Source organism: Dendropsophus ebraccatus, chromosome 11, assembly GCF_027789765.1.
Source record: "Dendropsophus ebraccatus isolate aDenEbr1 chromosome 11, aDenEbr1.pat, whole genome shotgun sequence".
Lineage (NCBI taxonomy): Eukaryota > Metazoa > Chordata > Amphibia > Anura > Hylidae > Dendropsophus > Dendropsophus ebraccatus.
In genome coordinates this window covers 82216086-82232289 of record NC_091464.1, presented here as the reverse complement: position 1 = coordinate 82232289, position 16204 = coordinate 82216086, and the positions used below count along the sequence as shown (strand labels likewise).

At 48.8% G+C, this 16204-nt stretch overlaps 1 protein-coding gene across 1 annotated transcript; it reads right to left on the bottom strand.

Annotated features, from left to right (window-relative positions):
* Positions 1-834: 834 nt before the first annotated feature.
* TIMM22 (translocase of inner mitochondrial membrane 22) lies at positions 835-16014 on the bottom strand. The gene is made up of 4 exons (XM_069945084.1): positions 15713-16014; positions 6942-7138; positions 4409-4481; positions 835-2316 (listed from the first exon to the last, which is right to left on the bottom strand). The coding sequence occupies exons 1-4, from the start codon at positions 15963-15965 to the stop codon at positions 2240-2242; spliced, it is 600 nt and encodes a 199-aa protein (XP_069801185.1). The 5' UTR covers positions 15966-16014; the 3' UTR covers positions 835-2239.
* Between the last annotated feature and the right edge of the window lie 190 nt (positions 16015-16204).

The window sequence follows — 16204 nt, the reverse complement described above, 5'->3', positions numbered from 1 at the left end:
ATATGTCCTAGGGGGAGTTACACTGTAAGAGTCACTGGCAGAGAAGGACTTGTGTGTCCTCAGACAATAGACTAAAGAACAGCACACAACGTCAGTCAGCTGCTTCCAAGGCCACACCTATAAAGAAACAACTGAACCTCCATAACTTATTACCATACAAAGAATACTTTATTGCATAAAAAAACATACATAGAGAATCGTACTGTACAGTGAACTGCGACTGAGAAAATACATTAAAAACCAACAAAGAAAACATACAAATGAGGGGTGCTACTGTCAGGCAATGTTTGGAGAGATGGTCAGGGATAAAATACAATTCATAGGTATACTGCCATAAACCCACCCTAAACCAACTCCATAATAAAAATAATCATACAAAATGTATTATCTTACCCAAATGGAGGTGATGTACCAGCCGGACAGTTGCCCCCACCCCAACGCACGTTTCGGTGAACAACCTTGACCCCTTGATAAAGGTTGTTCACCGAAACGTGCGTTGGGGTGGGGGCAACTGTCCGGCTGGTACATCACCTCCATTTGGGTAAGATAATACATTTTGTATGATTATTTTTATTATGGAGTTGGTTTAGGGTGGGTTTATGGCAGTATACCTATGAATTGTATTTTATCCCTGACCATCTCTCCAAACATTGCCTGACAGTAGCACCCCTCATTTGTATGTTTTCTTTGTTGGTTTTTAATGTATTTTCTCAGTCGCAGTTCACTGTACAGTACGATTCTCTATGTATGTTTTTTTATGCAATAAAGTATTCTTTGTATGGTAATAAGTTATGGAGGTTCAGTTGTTTCTTTATAGGTGTGGTGCTTGTAACTAGAACCCAGTGATATTAGACCAATACTATATCCCCTTCTCAGGATAATAACACACATGGGCTGTAGTGTAGGGGAGATCTGCTATATCTCTGTTTGTGTGCTTCCAAGGCCAGCAGGATATTATCATGCATATACCAGGCCTGGACTCTTGGGACAGGGACATATTAGTATCGCTTTACAAAGCTTCTTGTTCCCATATGCAGAATATGCTGTTCAGTTTTGGTTCAAAACAAGAGTATCCTAGAACTGGGTACAAAGACATGCAACAAAACTGATGGAGGGGTGTGTGGGTGTACATAACAATGTACATAACAGCACCAATATGTACTTGCTACCTGAGCCATGTGATCTATGCATAGGCTGGGCCCAACCAATACAGGACTTTTATGGCTATGTTCACATTCTGTATGAGACAGCCTGTTCCGTCATCCGGCCGGATAACCTTTAGCGCTTTTTAGTTCTGATGCGAGCACATCCATGCCCGCCTGCATCAGAACTCTCCACTGCACACTATGGAGCAGGTGGCCAGAGCCGCTCGCTCCACTGTGTGCACTGACAGGGTTTTCTGCGGCCGCTATTCAGTGAATAGTGTCAGTTTCTTGCAGCACCGCTAGGGATCCCGTCCGGAGTGTATACTATGTGTATACACTCAGCCCAGGATTTTAAAGGTGGCAACGGCACATATATTTTTGTATTAATCCCGGCCATTGTTGCAATTGTCAACAATGGCCGTAGTTTTACGAAAATATACGTAGTGTGAACATAGCCTATAGGTGTAAAGTTTAGCATATAGTTCATTTTATAGTTGTACTACTGTAACAAAAGAGACGTGATATGCAGACCCAGAGCCACGTATTCACTCCAAAACCTTCTCATAGAGGTGGTGCTAGAATACTTGTTACTGCAGAGAATGATGACCCCCTTTGTGATACTGCTCCCACAACATTACTTTATTTTCATGTCAGATGATCCTTAGTCTTTTTCTTGTAAAGTCCAGAAATGAAAGAAACGCTCCAGAAGAACCACATACACTGTGTTCTATAAGGTATAGAAATCATGCACGCCCCATGGGCCCTGCACCAGGACTGTCACTGTGTACTCAGGCTACATGGGGTATAATTCTATCGCAGACACGTACAATATGTACAGGAGAATAAATAAGTTCCCAGATAAAACTAAAATAACATTTCTTTACAGGTTAAGAAGAAGTGGAGAGATGTTGTTTTGTACTTTCCCATCATCATCATCTGAAGGAGCTCTCCAGCTCTTCATGTGTAAAAGAACATTTTTTTTTGTTAAGTACAAAATCAGAAGAACTTGAGAGAACGTCAGCCGTAACCTCCAGTCCAAGCGTTCCTTTTATATTGTCCATAGTCAAGCAGCGCCACCTGGCTGCAGAAAGCGACTACCGCAGGTAATAGTCTATAACAGCGGAAAAAGCAGCAAATCCTCCACAGCCAATGACTCCAGCCTTGAGGCCCGCTGTAAGAGATCACATACAGATCAGAGCAGAGTGCAAAACCAATGCTATTACACTGGTAACATGACCAGGTTTCATCATGGCTATCACTTTCCTTCTTCTGTGTACAATACATAGCATTTAAAGGGAATGTACCATCAGTACATTAGCGTTAAAAGAAAAGTCCGACGAAAATCTTTATGAAAATATTGCATTTCCCCCCCAAAAGTTAAACAAATCCCCAATATACACTTATTACGGGAAATGCTTATAAAGGGCTTTTTCCCTCCACTTACTACTGCATCAAGGCTTCACTTCCTGGATAACATGGTGATGTCACTTCCTGGATAACATGGTGATGTCACTTCCTGGATAAAATGGTGAGTTCACTTCCTGGATAACATGGTGAGTTCACTTCCTGGATAACATGGTGATGTCACAACCGGACTCCCAGAGCTGTGCGGGCTGTGGCTGCTGGAGAGGATGATTGCAGGGGGACACTGAGGGACACATGGCACTGAGCATCCCTCTGCCATCATCCTCTCCAGCAGCCACAGCCCGCACAGCTCTGGGAGTCCACTTTTGACATCACTATGTTATCCAGGAAGTGACATCACCATGTTATAAAGGAAGTGACATCACCATGTTATCCAGGAAGTGAAGCCTTGATGCAGTAGTAAGTACAGGGAAAAAAACACTTTATAAGCATTTCCCGTAATAAGTCTATATTGGTGATTTGGATAATTATTTGGGGGGGGGGGCAATACAATACTTCAATAAAAGATTTTGCCAGACTTCTCCTTTAAGTTTTGCACATGGATAGAATAGCACTGGTACCGTGGTCCTTTTTGAATCAAGCTGTATCATAGATGGATGGGGGTTTCCTGCCAGTGGGGGTAGGCCTGTCCGCCTCCAGTGCTTCAGCCTGGGCCCGTGCCTGGGAATAGAATAGCACTGCACATGGGAACCGGGCTGCAGTACAAAAAAATTACAGCAACGCCGTTCTATCCATGTGCAAAACTTAAAAAGAATGGTGAAGTTTTGTCTAATTTTCCATTTTTCTATCTATATTATAAAATAATCCTGATATCTTGCAGTTTTTCATTCTCACCACTGGGGCTAAAACTAAGCTGACACTTCCTGTTGTGTTTGTGGTGATAAGAGGAGGCTGCAGTAAAGTGATCTGTACAGCACTGCAGCATCATGTGACACCAGTAGATAGAGGAGAGAATAGCAGCTCCTGTGGAATGACCTCGTCACAGGTCAGTGCGCTCAGTGATGTCTCACATTCATCCCTCAAGGGGACAGACTGTCTATTGTCATCTATGTCCATGAGTCTTGCTGTGAAGCATCTCACTAAATGCAGTTAAAAACAGCTCAGCAAGATGGCCGCCCCCATAACAATGTAAAAACAAAAGTCTGAAAATGCAAACAGATTGGAATAAAAGAACAAGTTTTAGTATCTGACCCAAATCAGATACTAAATACTAAATCTAGGCAACACATTTCCCTTAAAGTGATTCAAATGGCAGAGTGGCTGTGGCGTCACTCAAGAGCGCGCCGTGCCCAACGTCGGCGCGCTTACGTACTGATGCCGGACGCCGCCACACATGCGCAGTGCAGCCGCTTCGATTCCGGCTGGACTGCGCCTGTGCAGAATAGCCTTGAACTCCGGATAACAGGCTATTCGAGGCTATTCTGCACAGGCGCAGTACCGCCGGAATGGAAGCGGCTGCACTGCGCATGTGCGGCGGCGTCCGGCATCAGAATGTCACAGCTACTCGGCCATTTGAATCCCGCCCAGAGGGGCGTGATTACAGCGGTAGAACGCCCAGGGGACCATGACTACCTGCTAGCCACACACCGCCCAGGTGACTACCTCAGGTAATTAGCATACAGGGCGCCAGTTTTATAAAGTTACTTTGCGGCTTACACGGGGAAGGCACGGAGGCTATGGAAACACGTGTGGCAAGTGTGCTGTGTGCTCTAACAGCACATTTCAAAAGCTCTATATGCGTTTTTCCGGTGATTGGTTCCCTTTAAGAGAACTGAACAACAGATTTAAAAAGAAAAAAGCCAAATCCTCTTATTTATGAAGACGAGTTATTTACCTACCTCTGAAGCCAATGGCGCCGCCTGTAATACAGCCACTGATGACACTATTCTTCCAGTCAGACTTTCCTCGATACTAAAAGGTAAATAAAAGAAAAAAAAAAATAATAATCACAAGAAGATTTTATAATACAAGTGTAGACAACATGTGAAGCCACTAAGACTGGGTGCACACTGCACCGGAGCTGTCGCCATCACTGACTGATCAGGAGACTCACGGTTATCGGAGCCGGATGCAGAATAGCATCAGTGCTGGTTAAGGCTGCATCCGCACGTCCTGGGGTTGGTCAGAGTCCCGGACGTGGATGCCTGTCCAGGACTGTTTCCCCGCACAGCATGATGTAACAATATCATGCTGTGCAGTCCAGGACAGGCATTCACCGTCCGTATCGTCCGTGATTCATGGACCAACCATGGAATGCATAAATAAAGCCTGAGGGTTATATATAGTTTATGGGAGAACAGATCAATGTTTTTTTGTGAAGACTTTAATGCAAAGTTGTTCAAAATTGTGACTTTTTTTTCTGTATTTTCTCAGGCTGAGGTGCAGCTCTGGAGTTTGTAGTACTGTACACTGACCTGGCCATTATACTGTGAACTGTTTCTCAATATGACAGTATTAGTCCACGATCACAGACTGCTGATTTTGCAGATCACAAGAGATGAGCGCAACTGGCGCCTGCTCGAGTCTGATCACTCAGCATCTGACTGCCAGTGGCTGAAGAAGTTGGATGCAGCCCCAGTCTAGGCTGTACCCATGTATTCCTGGAGATTGAACTAGAGCATCCTTGAGCAGCACTCATATCTACAGATCCCTCTTTTGGCATACATGTTTTACTGTATAGAGAACTCATAGTAGGCTATGCTTTTATCATAGGCAATCTCACAAAAAGTATGTGATCATATTGTGTATGGCTGACCCATGCACCGGAACCATGTTTGTGTATATGGAGAGTATGCACAGCCTATGTATTAGTTACAGTCATGCCCCTTGTGGCCAGTTTAGTTTATAGGGAACCTGAAATCGTTCCTCATATTACACAGAACGATAGTTATAATTGTTACTACGATCGTTTACTCCATCTGATCCCAGCAAATGAAGGAACGATGTGGAATTACATCAAACGATTTACAATGATTTTGGTGTCAGGACGAAACGAATGATGAACGATTTCTTGTTGGTCGTTTGATCATTGCCTGCATGTACATGAAACTAATATAGTTCAAAGTCGAAGTATATAACGATAATTCTCATGACAATTGTCTCGTGTAATAGGGCCCCAATCCTACATTCAGACATAAAGCACAGATACACACACGTGATGTGAGTTACAGAACTATAGTGTCGCTCTATCCTGGGACAGGGGGACATGTGATGGAAGAACCGTACAATCCTCTATCCTTCACTGGATGTGACCCACTCTCTACTGCAGGTTCTTAGTAACCTAGTATCTAGAATCCAGTATAAATGATCTGTAGAGAAGACGAGAGCGGCGGCTGTGACTGTCACCTGTGTGTAGGCCGGGCGCAGAACATTTCTATAGACATCTACATGTAAAGCTTCATGCCGTTCCTTTGCTCCGTGTGCCAATTAATAGCTAAAAATAACAAGTAACACAAACCAGCCCACACATTGCTGGAAGTATAGCTGAAATCTGCCAGAGGTGACAGGAGAAGTCGCTGCTAAGAGGAAAACTCACCAGCATTCCCTCATCCTCTGTACCCCGGGGTTATAACTGGTCACAAACATAGATGACGACTTATGGGGGTCAGCATCTACTGCTTGGTACCGGCAGACACTCACCAAATCCAAACTAATGTCTCCAGTTTTAGTGACTTACAGACACAGACTGGTTCTTGTGGGGACTGGTCCACTATGCAGTGGTTTGTACCTTTCAAAGTGGACCAAGGAAGAACATAAGCTGGACCTGCTACAGCACAGGTAGGGAACCTTGGCTCTCCAGCTAAAGCTTTGGCTGTCCAGGCTGGATGGGAGTTGTAGTTTTGCAACAGCTGGAGGGCCGAAGGTTCCCCACCCCTGTGCTACAGTCATGGGGCCCAAGGCTTATAGATGGGTGTGAGGAGTAAAGACTTGTCCATCTCATCCCATAGAAGAGCTGCTGCATGTGTTACAGCTGGCTATGAGGGAAGCAGGAGAGTGAACACATGGTGTCCCACCGTCTATTGCTGAAATTACTTACATGGTGTTGTGGGCATCAGAACAGGACCATAAAGTGATGGAAGAAGGTGGCCTGGTCTGATGGTCAGCAGGAGAGGTTTTCTATGGGGATTTGCTACTGCTCTGGACAGTACCTGACATGGACAGAGGTGGCAGCAGAGAGCACGGTGTCAGACTGGAGCGAATACACCACTTCCTGTAGGACATTGTGTGAATCTGCCCCTTTTCCGCAACCTACGCCTGGGGTGCACTTTGATGTCCCCCTGTGTGTGCTGCAATCCCTCTTCCTCAGCCAGCAGTGATAGCTATCCTCATACACACTATAATGGAGAATAGACATGGTAGACAGAGACTTACGGATTCAACCAAACACTCCGTACAGGAGAACATGGCACCAACAATGGCAAAGTTTTTGGCGTAGGACATTCCTCTCTGGCCCATATCCTTCAGTACTTCTTTGGCAGTGGGAGTACGATATGGATCCTTAGGATCAAAGCCGACATTGGTATCGATTCCAGCCGTAAAAACACCGAAGGCTCCACCCAGGACGAAACCTACAAGAGAAAGCAGAGACCATTGGATATGGAACAACTAGACAATCATAGAGCAGGGGGAGGGAACCTCAGCTCTCCAGCTGTTGCAAAACTACAACTCCCATCATGCCTGGGCAGCCGAAGCTTTAGCTATCCAGGCATGATGAGAGTTGTGAGTGTGTAAGAGCTGGAGAGCTGAGGTTCCCTCCCCCTGCCATAGTGCCTATAGTTATCAGGGAATGATGGGTGCTTTGATATAACTGGAGACGACTGCTGTAGCCACTGCTATGCATATGAGGCATACATACATACATACGTATACTAGCAGCACTGTATGTACTGACATTACAGCACAGCAGGGCCAATGCAGACAGGTCCTGTGTGAGCAGTATACACACGCTACTGAAGGAATACATGGGGAATTGCTTAGACGCCCCCTTATATCTCATACCATGGACAAGTTGCACATAGACTGAGGGGCTGTAACTTTATTAGACAGCTTTATGTCTTTGATCAGTGTTGTACCAGATCAGGTTACATCCTCCAGTATATTACCAGGATTAATAAATGAATGAAAATAATACATAATAGCAGATAATTACTGCCAGCATCATATTACATAGAGTGCCCAGACATCAAACAGCTTAGACCAGTAGGTGCTCTGGAATTAGGGCGCTTTATAAATAAATAATAAGGATGATAATAATAGGTGAAGCATAAAGGGCAAGAAATGCAGAGCTGGACGTGGCTGTAATAAAGGTATAGATGGTGGCTGCACATTGTCTTATCCTCAGCGGGAGGACTGATGGGCGCATACAGTGGGACACTGCAGAAGTCTTATGAGGGCCTATCACTGTGTGTGTGTGTGTGTGTGTGTAATAAATCTATTATTTATATTATATATATATATATATATATATATATATATATATATATATATATATACACACACATACACACAATGGGGGAGATTTATCAAACATGGAGTAAAGTGAAACTGGCCCAGTTGCCCCTAGCAACCAATCAGATTCCACCTTTCATTCCTCACAGACTCTTTGGAAAATGAAAGGTGGAATCTGATTGGTTGCTAGGGGCGACTGAGCCAGTTTCACTTTACACCATGTTTGATAAATCTTCCCCACTATCTCAAGTTTTTTTTAAAAAAAAATTCACAATGAAAGTGCAGCACAATACACAGCGAAATCCACATGGGTATGTGCAGATTTAGGCTGGGTTCACACTATGTATATTTGAGGCTGTATTTGGTCCTCATGTCAGGTCCTCATAGCAACCAAAACCAGGAGTGGATTGAAAACACAGAAAGGCTCTGTCCACACAATGTTCAAATTGAGTGGATGGCCGCCATATAACGGTAAATAACTTCCATTATTTCAATACAACAGCCGTTGTTTTAAAATAACAGCAAATATTTGCCATTAAATGACGGCCATCCACTCAATTACAACATTATGTGAACAGAGCCTTTCTGTGTTTTCAATCCACTCCTTGTTTTGGTTGCTATACAGCCTCAAACATACAGCCTCAAATATACGTAGTGTGAACATAGCCTTACAGTGTGAGCCATTTCCTATTAAGGTTCCCATGCTATTAGCCAGACATTTATTCTCTCCTGTTCACTCTTTACATATACACTCACCGGCCACTTTATTAGGTACACCTGTCCAACTGCACGTTACCACTTAATTTCTAATCAGCCAATCACATGGCGGCAACTCAGTGCATTTAGGCATGTAGACATGGTCAAGACAATCTCCTGCAGTTCAAACCGAGCATCAGTATGGGGAAGAAAGGTGATTTGGTGCCTTTGAACGTGGCATGGTTGTTGGTGCCAGAAGGGCTGGTCTGAGTATTTCAGAAACTGCTGATCTATTGGGATTTTCACGCACAACCATCTCTAGGGTTTACAGAGAATGGTCCGAAAAAGAAAAAACATCCAGTGAGCGGCAGTTCTGTGGGCGGAAATGCCTTGTTGATGCCAGAGGTCAGAGGAGAATGGGCAGACTGGTTCGAGCTGATAGAAAGGCAACAGTGACTCAAATAGCCAACCGTTACAACCAAGGTAGGCAGAAGAGCATCTCTGAACGCACAGTACCTCCAACTTTGAGGCAGATGGGCTACAGCAGCAGAAGACCACATCGGGTGCCACTCCTTTCAGCTAAGAACAGGAAACTGAGGCTACAAATTGCACAAGCTCATCGAAATTGGACAGTAGAAGATTGGAAAAACGTTGCCTGGTCTGATGAGTCTCGATTTCTGCTGCGACATTCGGATGGTAGGGTCAGAATTTGGCGTCAACAACATGAAAGCATGGATCCATCCTGCCTTGTATCAACGGTTCAGGCTGGTGGTGGTGGTGTCATGGTGTGGGGAATATTTTCTTGCCACTCTTTGGGCCCCTTGGTACCAATTGAGCATTGTTGCAACGCCACAGCCTACCTGAGTATTGTTGCTGACCATGTCCATCCCTTTATGACCACAATGTACCCAACATCTGATGGCTACTTTCAGCAGGACAATGCGCCATGTCATAAAGCTAGAATCATCTCAGACTGGTTTCTTGAACATGACAATGAGTTCACTGTACTCCAATGGCCTCCACAGTCACCAGATCTCAATCCAATAGAGCATCTTTGGGATGTGGTGGAACGGGAGATTCGCATCATGGATGTGCAGCCGACAAATCTGCGGCAACTGTGTGATGCCATCATGTCAATATGGACCAAAATCTCTGAGGAAGCTTCCAGCACCTTGTTGTATCTATGCCACGAAGAATTGAGGCAGTTCTGAAGGCAAAAGGGGGTCCAACCCGTTACTAGCATGGTGTACCTAATAAAGTGGCCGTTGAGTGTATATAGGTATTAAAGTGGTATTATGTGGTATAACTTTTGATATGTTGCTGCCCATGGGGAGACTAACAATTCCTTCCATACGTGTTATCTATTCAGTCTCCTTCCCCCAGTTCTGAGCTGCTGCTTTCTGCTGAAGATACAGTGAATTAATCAGCAATTTGACCTCAGAATAACCCTCCCAGCATTACATAGAAAGTACAATGTTACAGATAAAGCCTGCCAGGGTCTTGTTTACATCAGTTGTCTCAGAAGGGAGTTGGGGAGGAGGGGGAGACAGAGAGAAAGGCTCACACACAGATTTGTGTGCCTTCAGCAGAAAGCAGCAGTTGAGAACTGGGGGGAGGAGACTGAATAGATAATAAGTAGCATGGAAGGAATTGTTAGTCTCACCATGGGCAGCAACATATGAAAAGTTATGTTTGAGCGGAATACCCCTTTTGATACTGCATGTGGAGATGGATAGTAAGTTCCAGAAGCAGCTTATCTCCAGGAAAAGAAGATGGTTAGGTCTTGGAAATCCAACATGCCCAATGCTTTTATTCCCTGATATCACCTGTTAGTCCAGAGGCCCCCTGCACACAGAGAGACGGTCAAACCTAAATCAGTGGCGTTGGCTGACTCTTCACTAATATGAATAGGAACCTGTAGTCAGAGCTTTATAGGGGAGACAATACATCTTACACAGAGTTCGGGTGAAATGGACAGTGACAAAACATGGTGATCCCACCCTAAAATGGAGATCTGCAGAAGGATTACTCAGACTAGTCAGGGTCCAAAGGCAGCAATGGGGCTAAAAGCTTAAACTTATAGGAGTATTCCCAAACTCACAATGTATGGCCTGTCCAAAGGATAGAACAAGCTGATCAGTGGGGCGGACTGCAGGCAGCCGAGATGACAGGAGGGCAGAAGACAACTACTCCCCCTGTGTCGGCTGGCTCATATGTTCACCAGCATGAGGGGAGTAGTTGTCTTCCATGTAGTAGTAATCAATTTTAAGGGAGGTGTGAATGCAACCTAACGCCATGTGTGCTGCCACCTGAGGGCTCCTATAGAGGGTTGTCACAGTGAGTTACCCTTAACTAGATACAGGAACTAACTGATCAATGTTAGCGCCACATAAGTGGTGGTCACATGATTATATGATCTATGGGTAAAGAAAATGCAAGGGCACTCACCAATGTGTGCAATAGTCTTTATTATCTTCTTAAAACATAGTATAGCAGGCGGCGAGGACGCCAAACACCTCCAACAGACAGCTGTTTTGCGATATTCGCTTCGCCGGACTTCGTTTGACTGACAAAGCGAATATCGCGAAACAGCTGTCTGTTGGAGGTGTTTGGCGTCCTCGCCGCCTGCTATACTTTGTTTTAAGAAGATAATAAAGACTACTGCACACATTGGTGAGTGCCCTTGCATTTTCTCTACCCATAGATTGTATGTGGAAGTGCTTGACTGCCGTTCAGCAAGTGAGGACCATCGTGCATAGCACAAAGAGTGTACTACTCTACTCACTCTGGTGTAGATCCAAACCGCATGGAGAGAGTTGTAGTGCCGGTGTCTAACTTCGTAAATAGGACACATGATTATATGACTACTGCCGCCATCTGTGTGGTGACATCACTGGTGCCCCCATGGATTACAGTGTACACAACGCTCCCTGGCTGCAGTGCCACATGATGTGACCACAAGGCAGATGTCACCAAATTATGGAAGAAATAGAGAGATACTCTAGGTGAACAGCGTACTATGTAATTTATTGCAATGATTCTGATAGAACTCAATAAAAAATATTTAAAATATCGATCGGCTCCAATATTTATGCACAGTTTACCGAAAGTCAGAAGGCTCTGGAGTGTATGATGGCAATGGTCAGTAAGTTGTGCAGCTTCATCTTGATCTTGATGATCACGGTATTTCTGGACATTTGCCATATGGTATAACTATACTAATGTTACAAATGCGATCTCCTTTGTATATTTTTTATATATTTTATTGAGTTCTATCAGAATCATTGCAATAAATTACATAGTACGCTGTTCACCTACAGTGTATCTCTATTTCTTCCATTCAACCTAACTTTTATTGTTTGGTGTGAACAGGGACACACCGTAAAGAAGTACTCGGTGTCAGCTGCAGTGTTCAGTGGTGGGACGTATCTTCTCTTTTTTTAGAGGTCACTGAATCCAAATTTGGTTACAAGTTGCACTTGACCACTAACCTGAATGACACAAGTCTTCCTGGTCATATGACTCATCCAGGAGCTGAGATCACATGACCCGGCTCTGGGTTGTGGTCACTTATAGGTCATATTGTCCTCTCTAACATTTACACAGGGGTCCTAGCCTTACCAGTGACCCCAGCTCCCCAGGTATGGAGCCCACCCCCAGTGTTACCAGTGACCCCTGCACCCCAGGTATGGAGCCCCTCCAGTGTTACCAGTGACCCCTGCTCCCCAGGTATGGACCCCCCAGTGTTACCAGTAACTCCTGCTTCCCAGGTATAGAGCCCCCCAGTATTACCAGTGACCCCTGCTCCCCAGTTATGGAGCCCCCCAGCCCTACCAGTGACCCCTGCTGCTCAGGTATGGAGCCCCCCAGTATTACCAGTGACCCCTGCTCCCCCGGGATGGAGCTCCCCAGCCTTACCAGTGCCCCCTGCTCCCCAGGCATAGAGCCCCCAGTATTACCAGTGCCCCCAGCTGCTCAGCTATGGAGCCCCCCCAGTGTTACCAGTGCCCCCTGCTGCTCAGGTATGGAGCCCCCAGTGTTACCAGTGACCTTGCTCCCCAGGTATAGAGCCCCCCAGTATTACCAGTGCCCCCTGCTCCCCAGGTATAGAGCCCCTAGCTGCTCAGGTATGGAGCCCCCCAGTGTTACCAGTGCCCCCTGCTCCCCAGGTATGGAGCCCCGCACTATTACCAGTGACCCCTGCTCCTCAGGTATGGAGCCCCCCAGTGTTACCAGTGACCCCTGCTCCCCAGGTATGGAGCCCCCCCAGTGTTACCAGTGCCCCCTGCTCCCCAGGTATGGACCCCTCCCAGTATTACCAGTGACCCCTGCTCCCCAGGTATGGAGCCCCCCAGTGTTACCAGTGCCCCCTGCTCCCCAGGTATGGAGCCCCCCAGTATTACCAGTGCCCTCTGCTCCTCAGGTATGGAGCCCCCCAGTATTACCAGTGCCCTCTGCTCCCCATGTATGGAGCCCCCAGTATTACCAGTGACCCCTGCTCCCCAGGTATGGAGACCCGCACTATTACCAGTGACCCCTGCTCCCCAGGTATGGAGCCCCCCAGTATTACCAGTGCCCCTGCTCCCCAGGTATGGAGCCCCCCAGTATTACCAGTGCCCCCTGCTCCCCAGGTATGGAGCCCCCCAGTATTACCAGTGACCCCTGCTCCTCAGGTATGGAGCCCCCCAGTATTACCAGTGCCCCTGCTCCCCAGGTATGGAGCCCCCCAGTATTACCAGTGCCCCTGCTCCCCAGGTATGGAGCCCCCCAGTATTACCAGTGACCCCTGCTCCTCAGGTATGGAGCCCCCCAGTGTTACCAGTGCCCCCTGCTCCCCAGGTATAGAGCCCCCCAGTATTACCAGTGCCCCCTGCTCCCCAGGTATAGAGCCCCTAGCTGCTCAGGTATGGAGCCCCCCAGTGTTACCAGTGCCCCCTGCTCCCCAGGTATGGAGCCCCGCACTATTACCAGTGACCCCTGCTCCTCAGGTATGGAGCCCCCCAGTGTTACCAGTGACCCCTGCTCCCCAGGTATGGAGCCCCCCCAGTGTTACCAGTGCCCCCTGCTCCCCAGGTATGGACCCCTCCCAGTATTACCAGTGACCCCTGCTCCCCAGGTATGGAGCCCCCCAGTGTTACCAGTGCCCCCTGCTCCCCAGGTATGGAGCCCCCCAGTGTTACCAGTGCCCCCTGCTCCCCAGGTATGGAGCCCCCCAGTATTACCAGTGCCCTCTGCTCCTCAGGTATGGAGCCCCCCAGTATTACCAGTGCCCTCTGCTCCCCATGTATGGAGCCCCCAGTATTACCAGTGACCCCTGCTCCCCAGGTATGGAGACCCGCACTATTACCAGTGACCCCTGCTCCCCAGGTATGGAGCCCCCCAGTATTACCAGTGCCCCTGCTCCCCAGGTATGGAGCCCCCCAGTATTACCAGTGCCCCCTGCTCCCCAGGTATGGAGCCCCCCAGTATTACCAGTGACCCCTGCTCCTCAGGTATGGAGCCCCCCAGTGTTACCAGTGCCCCCTGCTCCCCAGGTATGGAGCCCCCCAGTGTTACCAGTGCCCCCTGCTCCCCAGGTATGGAGCCCCCCAGTATTACCAGTGCCCCCTGCTCCCCAGGTATGGAGCCCCCCAGTGTTACCAGTGCCCCCTGCTCCCCAGGTATGGAGCCCCCCAGTATTACCAGTGACCCCTGCTCCTCAGGTATGGAGCCCCCCAGTGTTACCAGTGCCCCCTGCTCCCCAGGTATGGAGCCCCCCAGTGTTACCAGTGCCCCCTGCTCCCCAGGTATGGAGCCCCCCAGTATTACCAGTGACCCCTGCTCCTCAGGTATGAAGTCCCTCAGCCTTACCAGTGCCCCCTGCTCACCAGGTATGGAGCCCCCCAGTGTTACCAGTGTCCCTGCTGCCCAGGTGTGGAGCCCCCCAGTATTACCAGTGCCCCCTGCTCCCCAGGTATGGAGCCCCCCAGTGTTACCAGTGACCCCTGCTCCTCAGGTATGAAGTCCCTCAGCCTTACCAGTGCCCCCTGCTCACCAGGTATGGAGCCCCCCAGTGTTACCAGTGTCCCTGCTGCCCAGGTGTGGAGCCCCCCAGTATTACCTGTGCCCCCTGATCCCCAGGTATGGAGCCCCCCAGTATTACCAGTGCCCCCTGATCCCCAGGTATGGAGCCCCCACTATTACCAGTGCCCCCTGATCCCCAGGTATGGAGCCCCCACTATTACCAGTGCCCCCTGATCCCCAGGTATGGAGCCCCCAGTATTACCAGTGCCCCTGCTCCCCAGGTATGGAGCCCCCCAGTATTACCAGTGACCCCTGATCCCCAGGTATGGAGCCCCCCAGTATTACCAGTGACCCCTGATCCCCAGGTATGGAGCCCCCACTATTACCAGTGCCCCCTGCTCCCCAGGTATGGAGCCCCCAGTATTACCAGTGACCCCTGCTCCCCAGGTGTGGAGCCCCCCAGTATTACCAGTGACCCCTGCTCCCCAGGTGTGGAGCCCCCCAGTATTACCAGTGACCCCTGCTCCCCAGGTGTGGAGCCCCCCAGTATTACCAGTGACCCCTGCTCCCCAGGTGTGGAGCCCCCCAGTATTACCAGTGACCCCTGCTCCCCAGGTGTGGAGCCCCCCAGTATTACCAGTGACCCCTGCTCCCCAGGTGTGGAGCCCCCCAGTATTACCAGTGACCCCTGCTCTCCAGGTGTGGAGCCCCCCAGTATTACCAGTGACCCCTGCTCTCCAGGTGTGGAGCCCCCCAGTATTACCAGTGACCCCTGCTCTCCAGGTGTGGAGCCCCCCAGTATTACCAGTGACCCCTGTTCCCCAGGTATGGAGCCCCCAGTATTACCAGTGCCCCCTGCTCCCCAGGTATGGAGCCCCGCACTACTACCAGTGACCCCTGCTCCCCAAGTGTGGAGCCCCCCAGTATTACCAGTGCCCCTGCTCCCCAGGTATGGAGCCCCCCAGTATTACCAGTGCCCCCCATTGCTCACTCACCCCCCACACAGGCCAGGGCCGCCTTGAAGCCGCAGCTCTCCATCACCCGCTCCATCATCTTCTGCTCCTCGCTCTTTATGGGTGTAGGGATGCCCCCCAGCCCCCCGGGAATCACATCCTTCGGTCTCCTCTTCTCCCCGACCAGATGCTCCAATATCAGACTGTACTGAAGCGTACCGTCCCCGGGAGCCGCCACAGAGGACGAGGTCTCAGCCCCGGGGGTCACCACCGTGCTTCCAGCGGGCGCCGCCATGACACTGACACGTGACACCAGCCAGCTGCGCACGCGCACTGGGGGGGGGGGGGGAGAGGACTAATTTTCTCTGCGAAGAAAGTGACGGATCACTGGCCAGACTGCGCATGTCACTACCACACACATACACCCGCTATACAGTAACGAGCCGGGGAGGCTGTATACCGGCAGCCGCAGATTCGTCACACGTTCCTAGTGTCACGTGGCTGCTGCTGCGCCGCCTCCTGCAGCGGTCCCCG

Bases quoted from the DNA above. Each gene is read 5' to 3' on its own strand.
- TIMM22 (XM_069945084.1), bottom strand. From the start codon at position 15,965: ATGGCGGCGCCCGCTGGAAGCACGGTGGTGACCCCCGGGGCTGAGACC. The intron at 4,482-6,941 runs GTAAGTCTCTGT...TTTACCTTTTAG, and splicing joins CGGAGTGTTTGGTTGAATCC to TATCGAGGAAAGTCTGACTG. The intron at 2,317-4,408 runs GTAGGTAAATAA...GATCTCTTACAG, and splicing joins CGGCGCCATTGGCTTCAGAG to CGGGCCTCAAGGCTGGAGTC.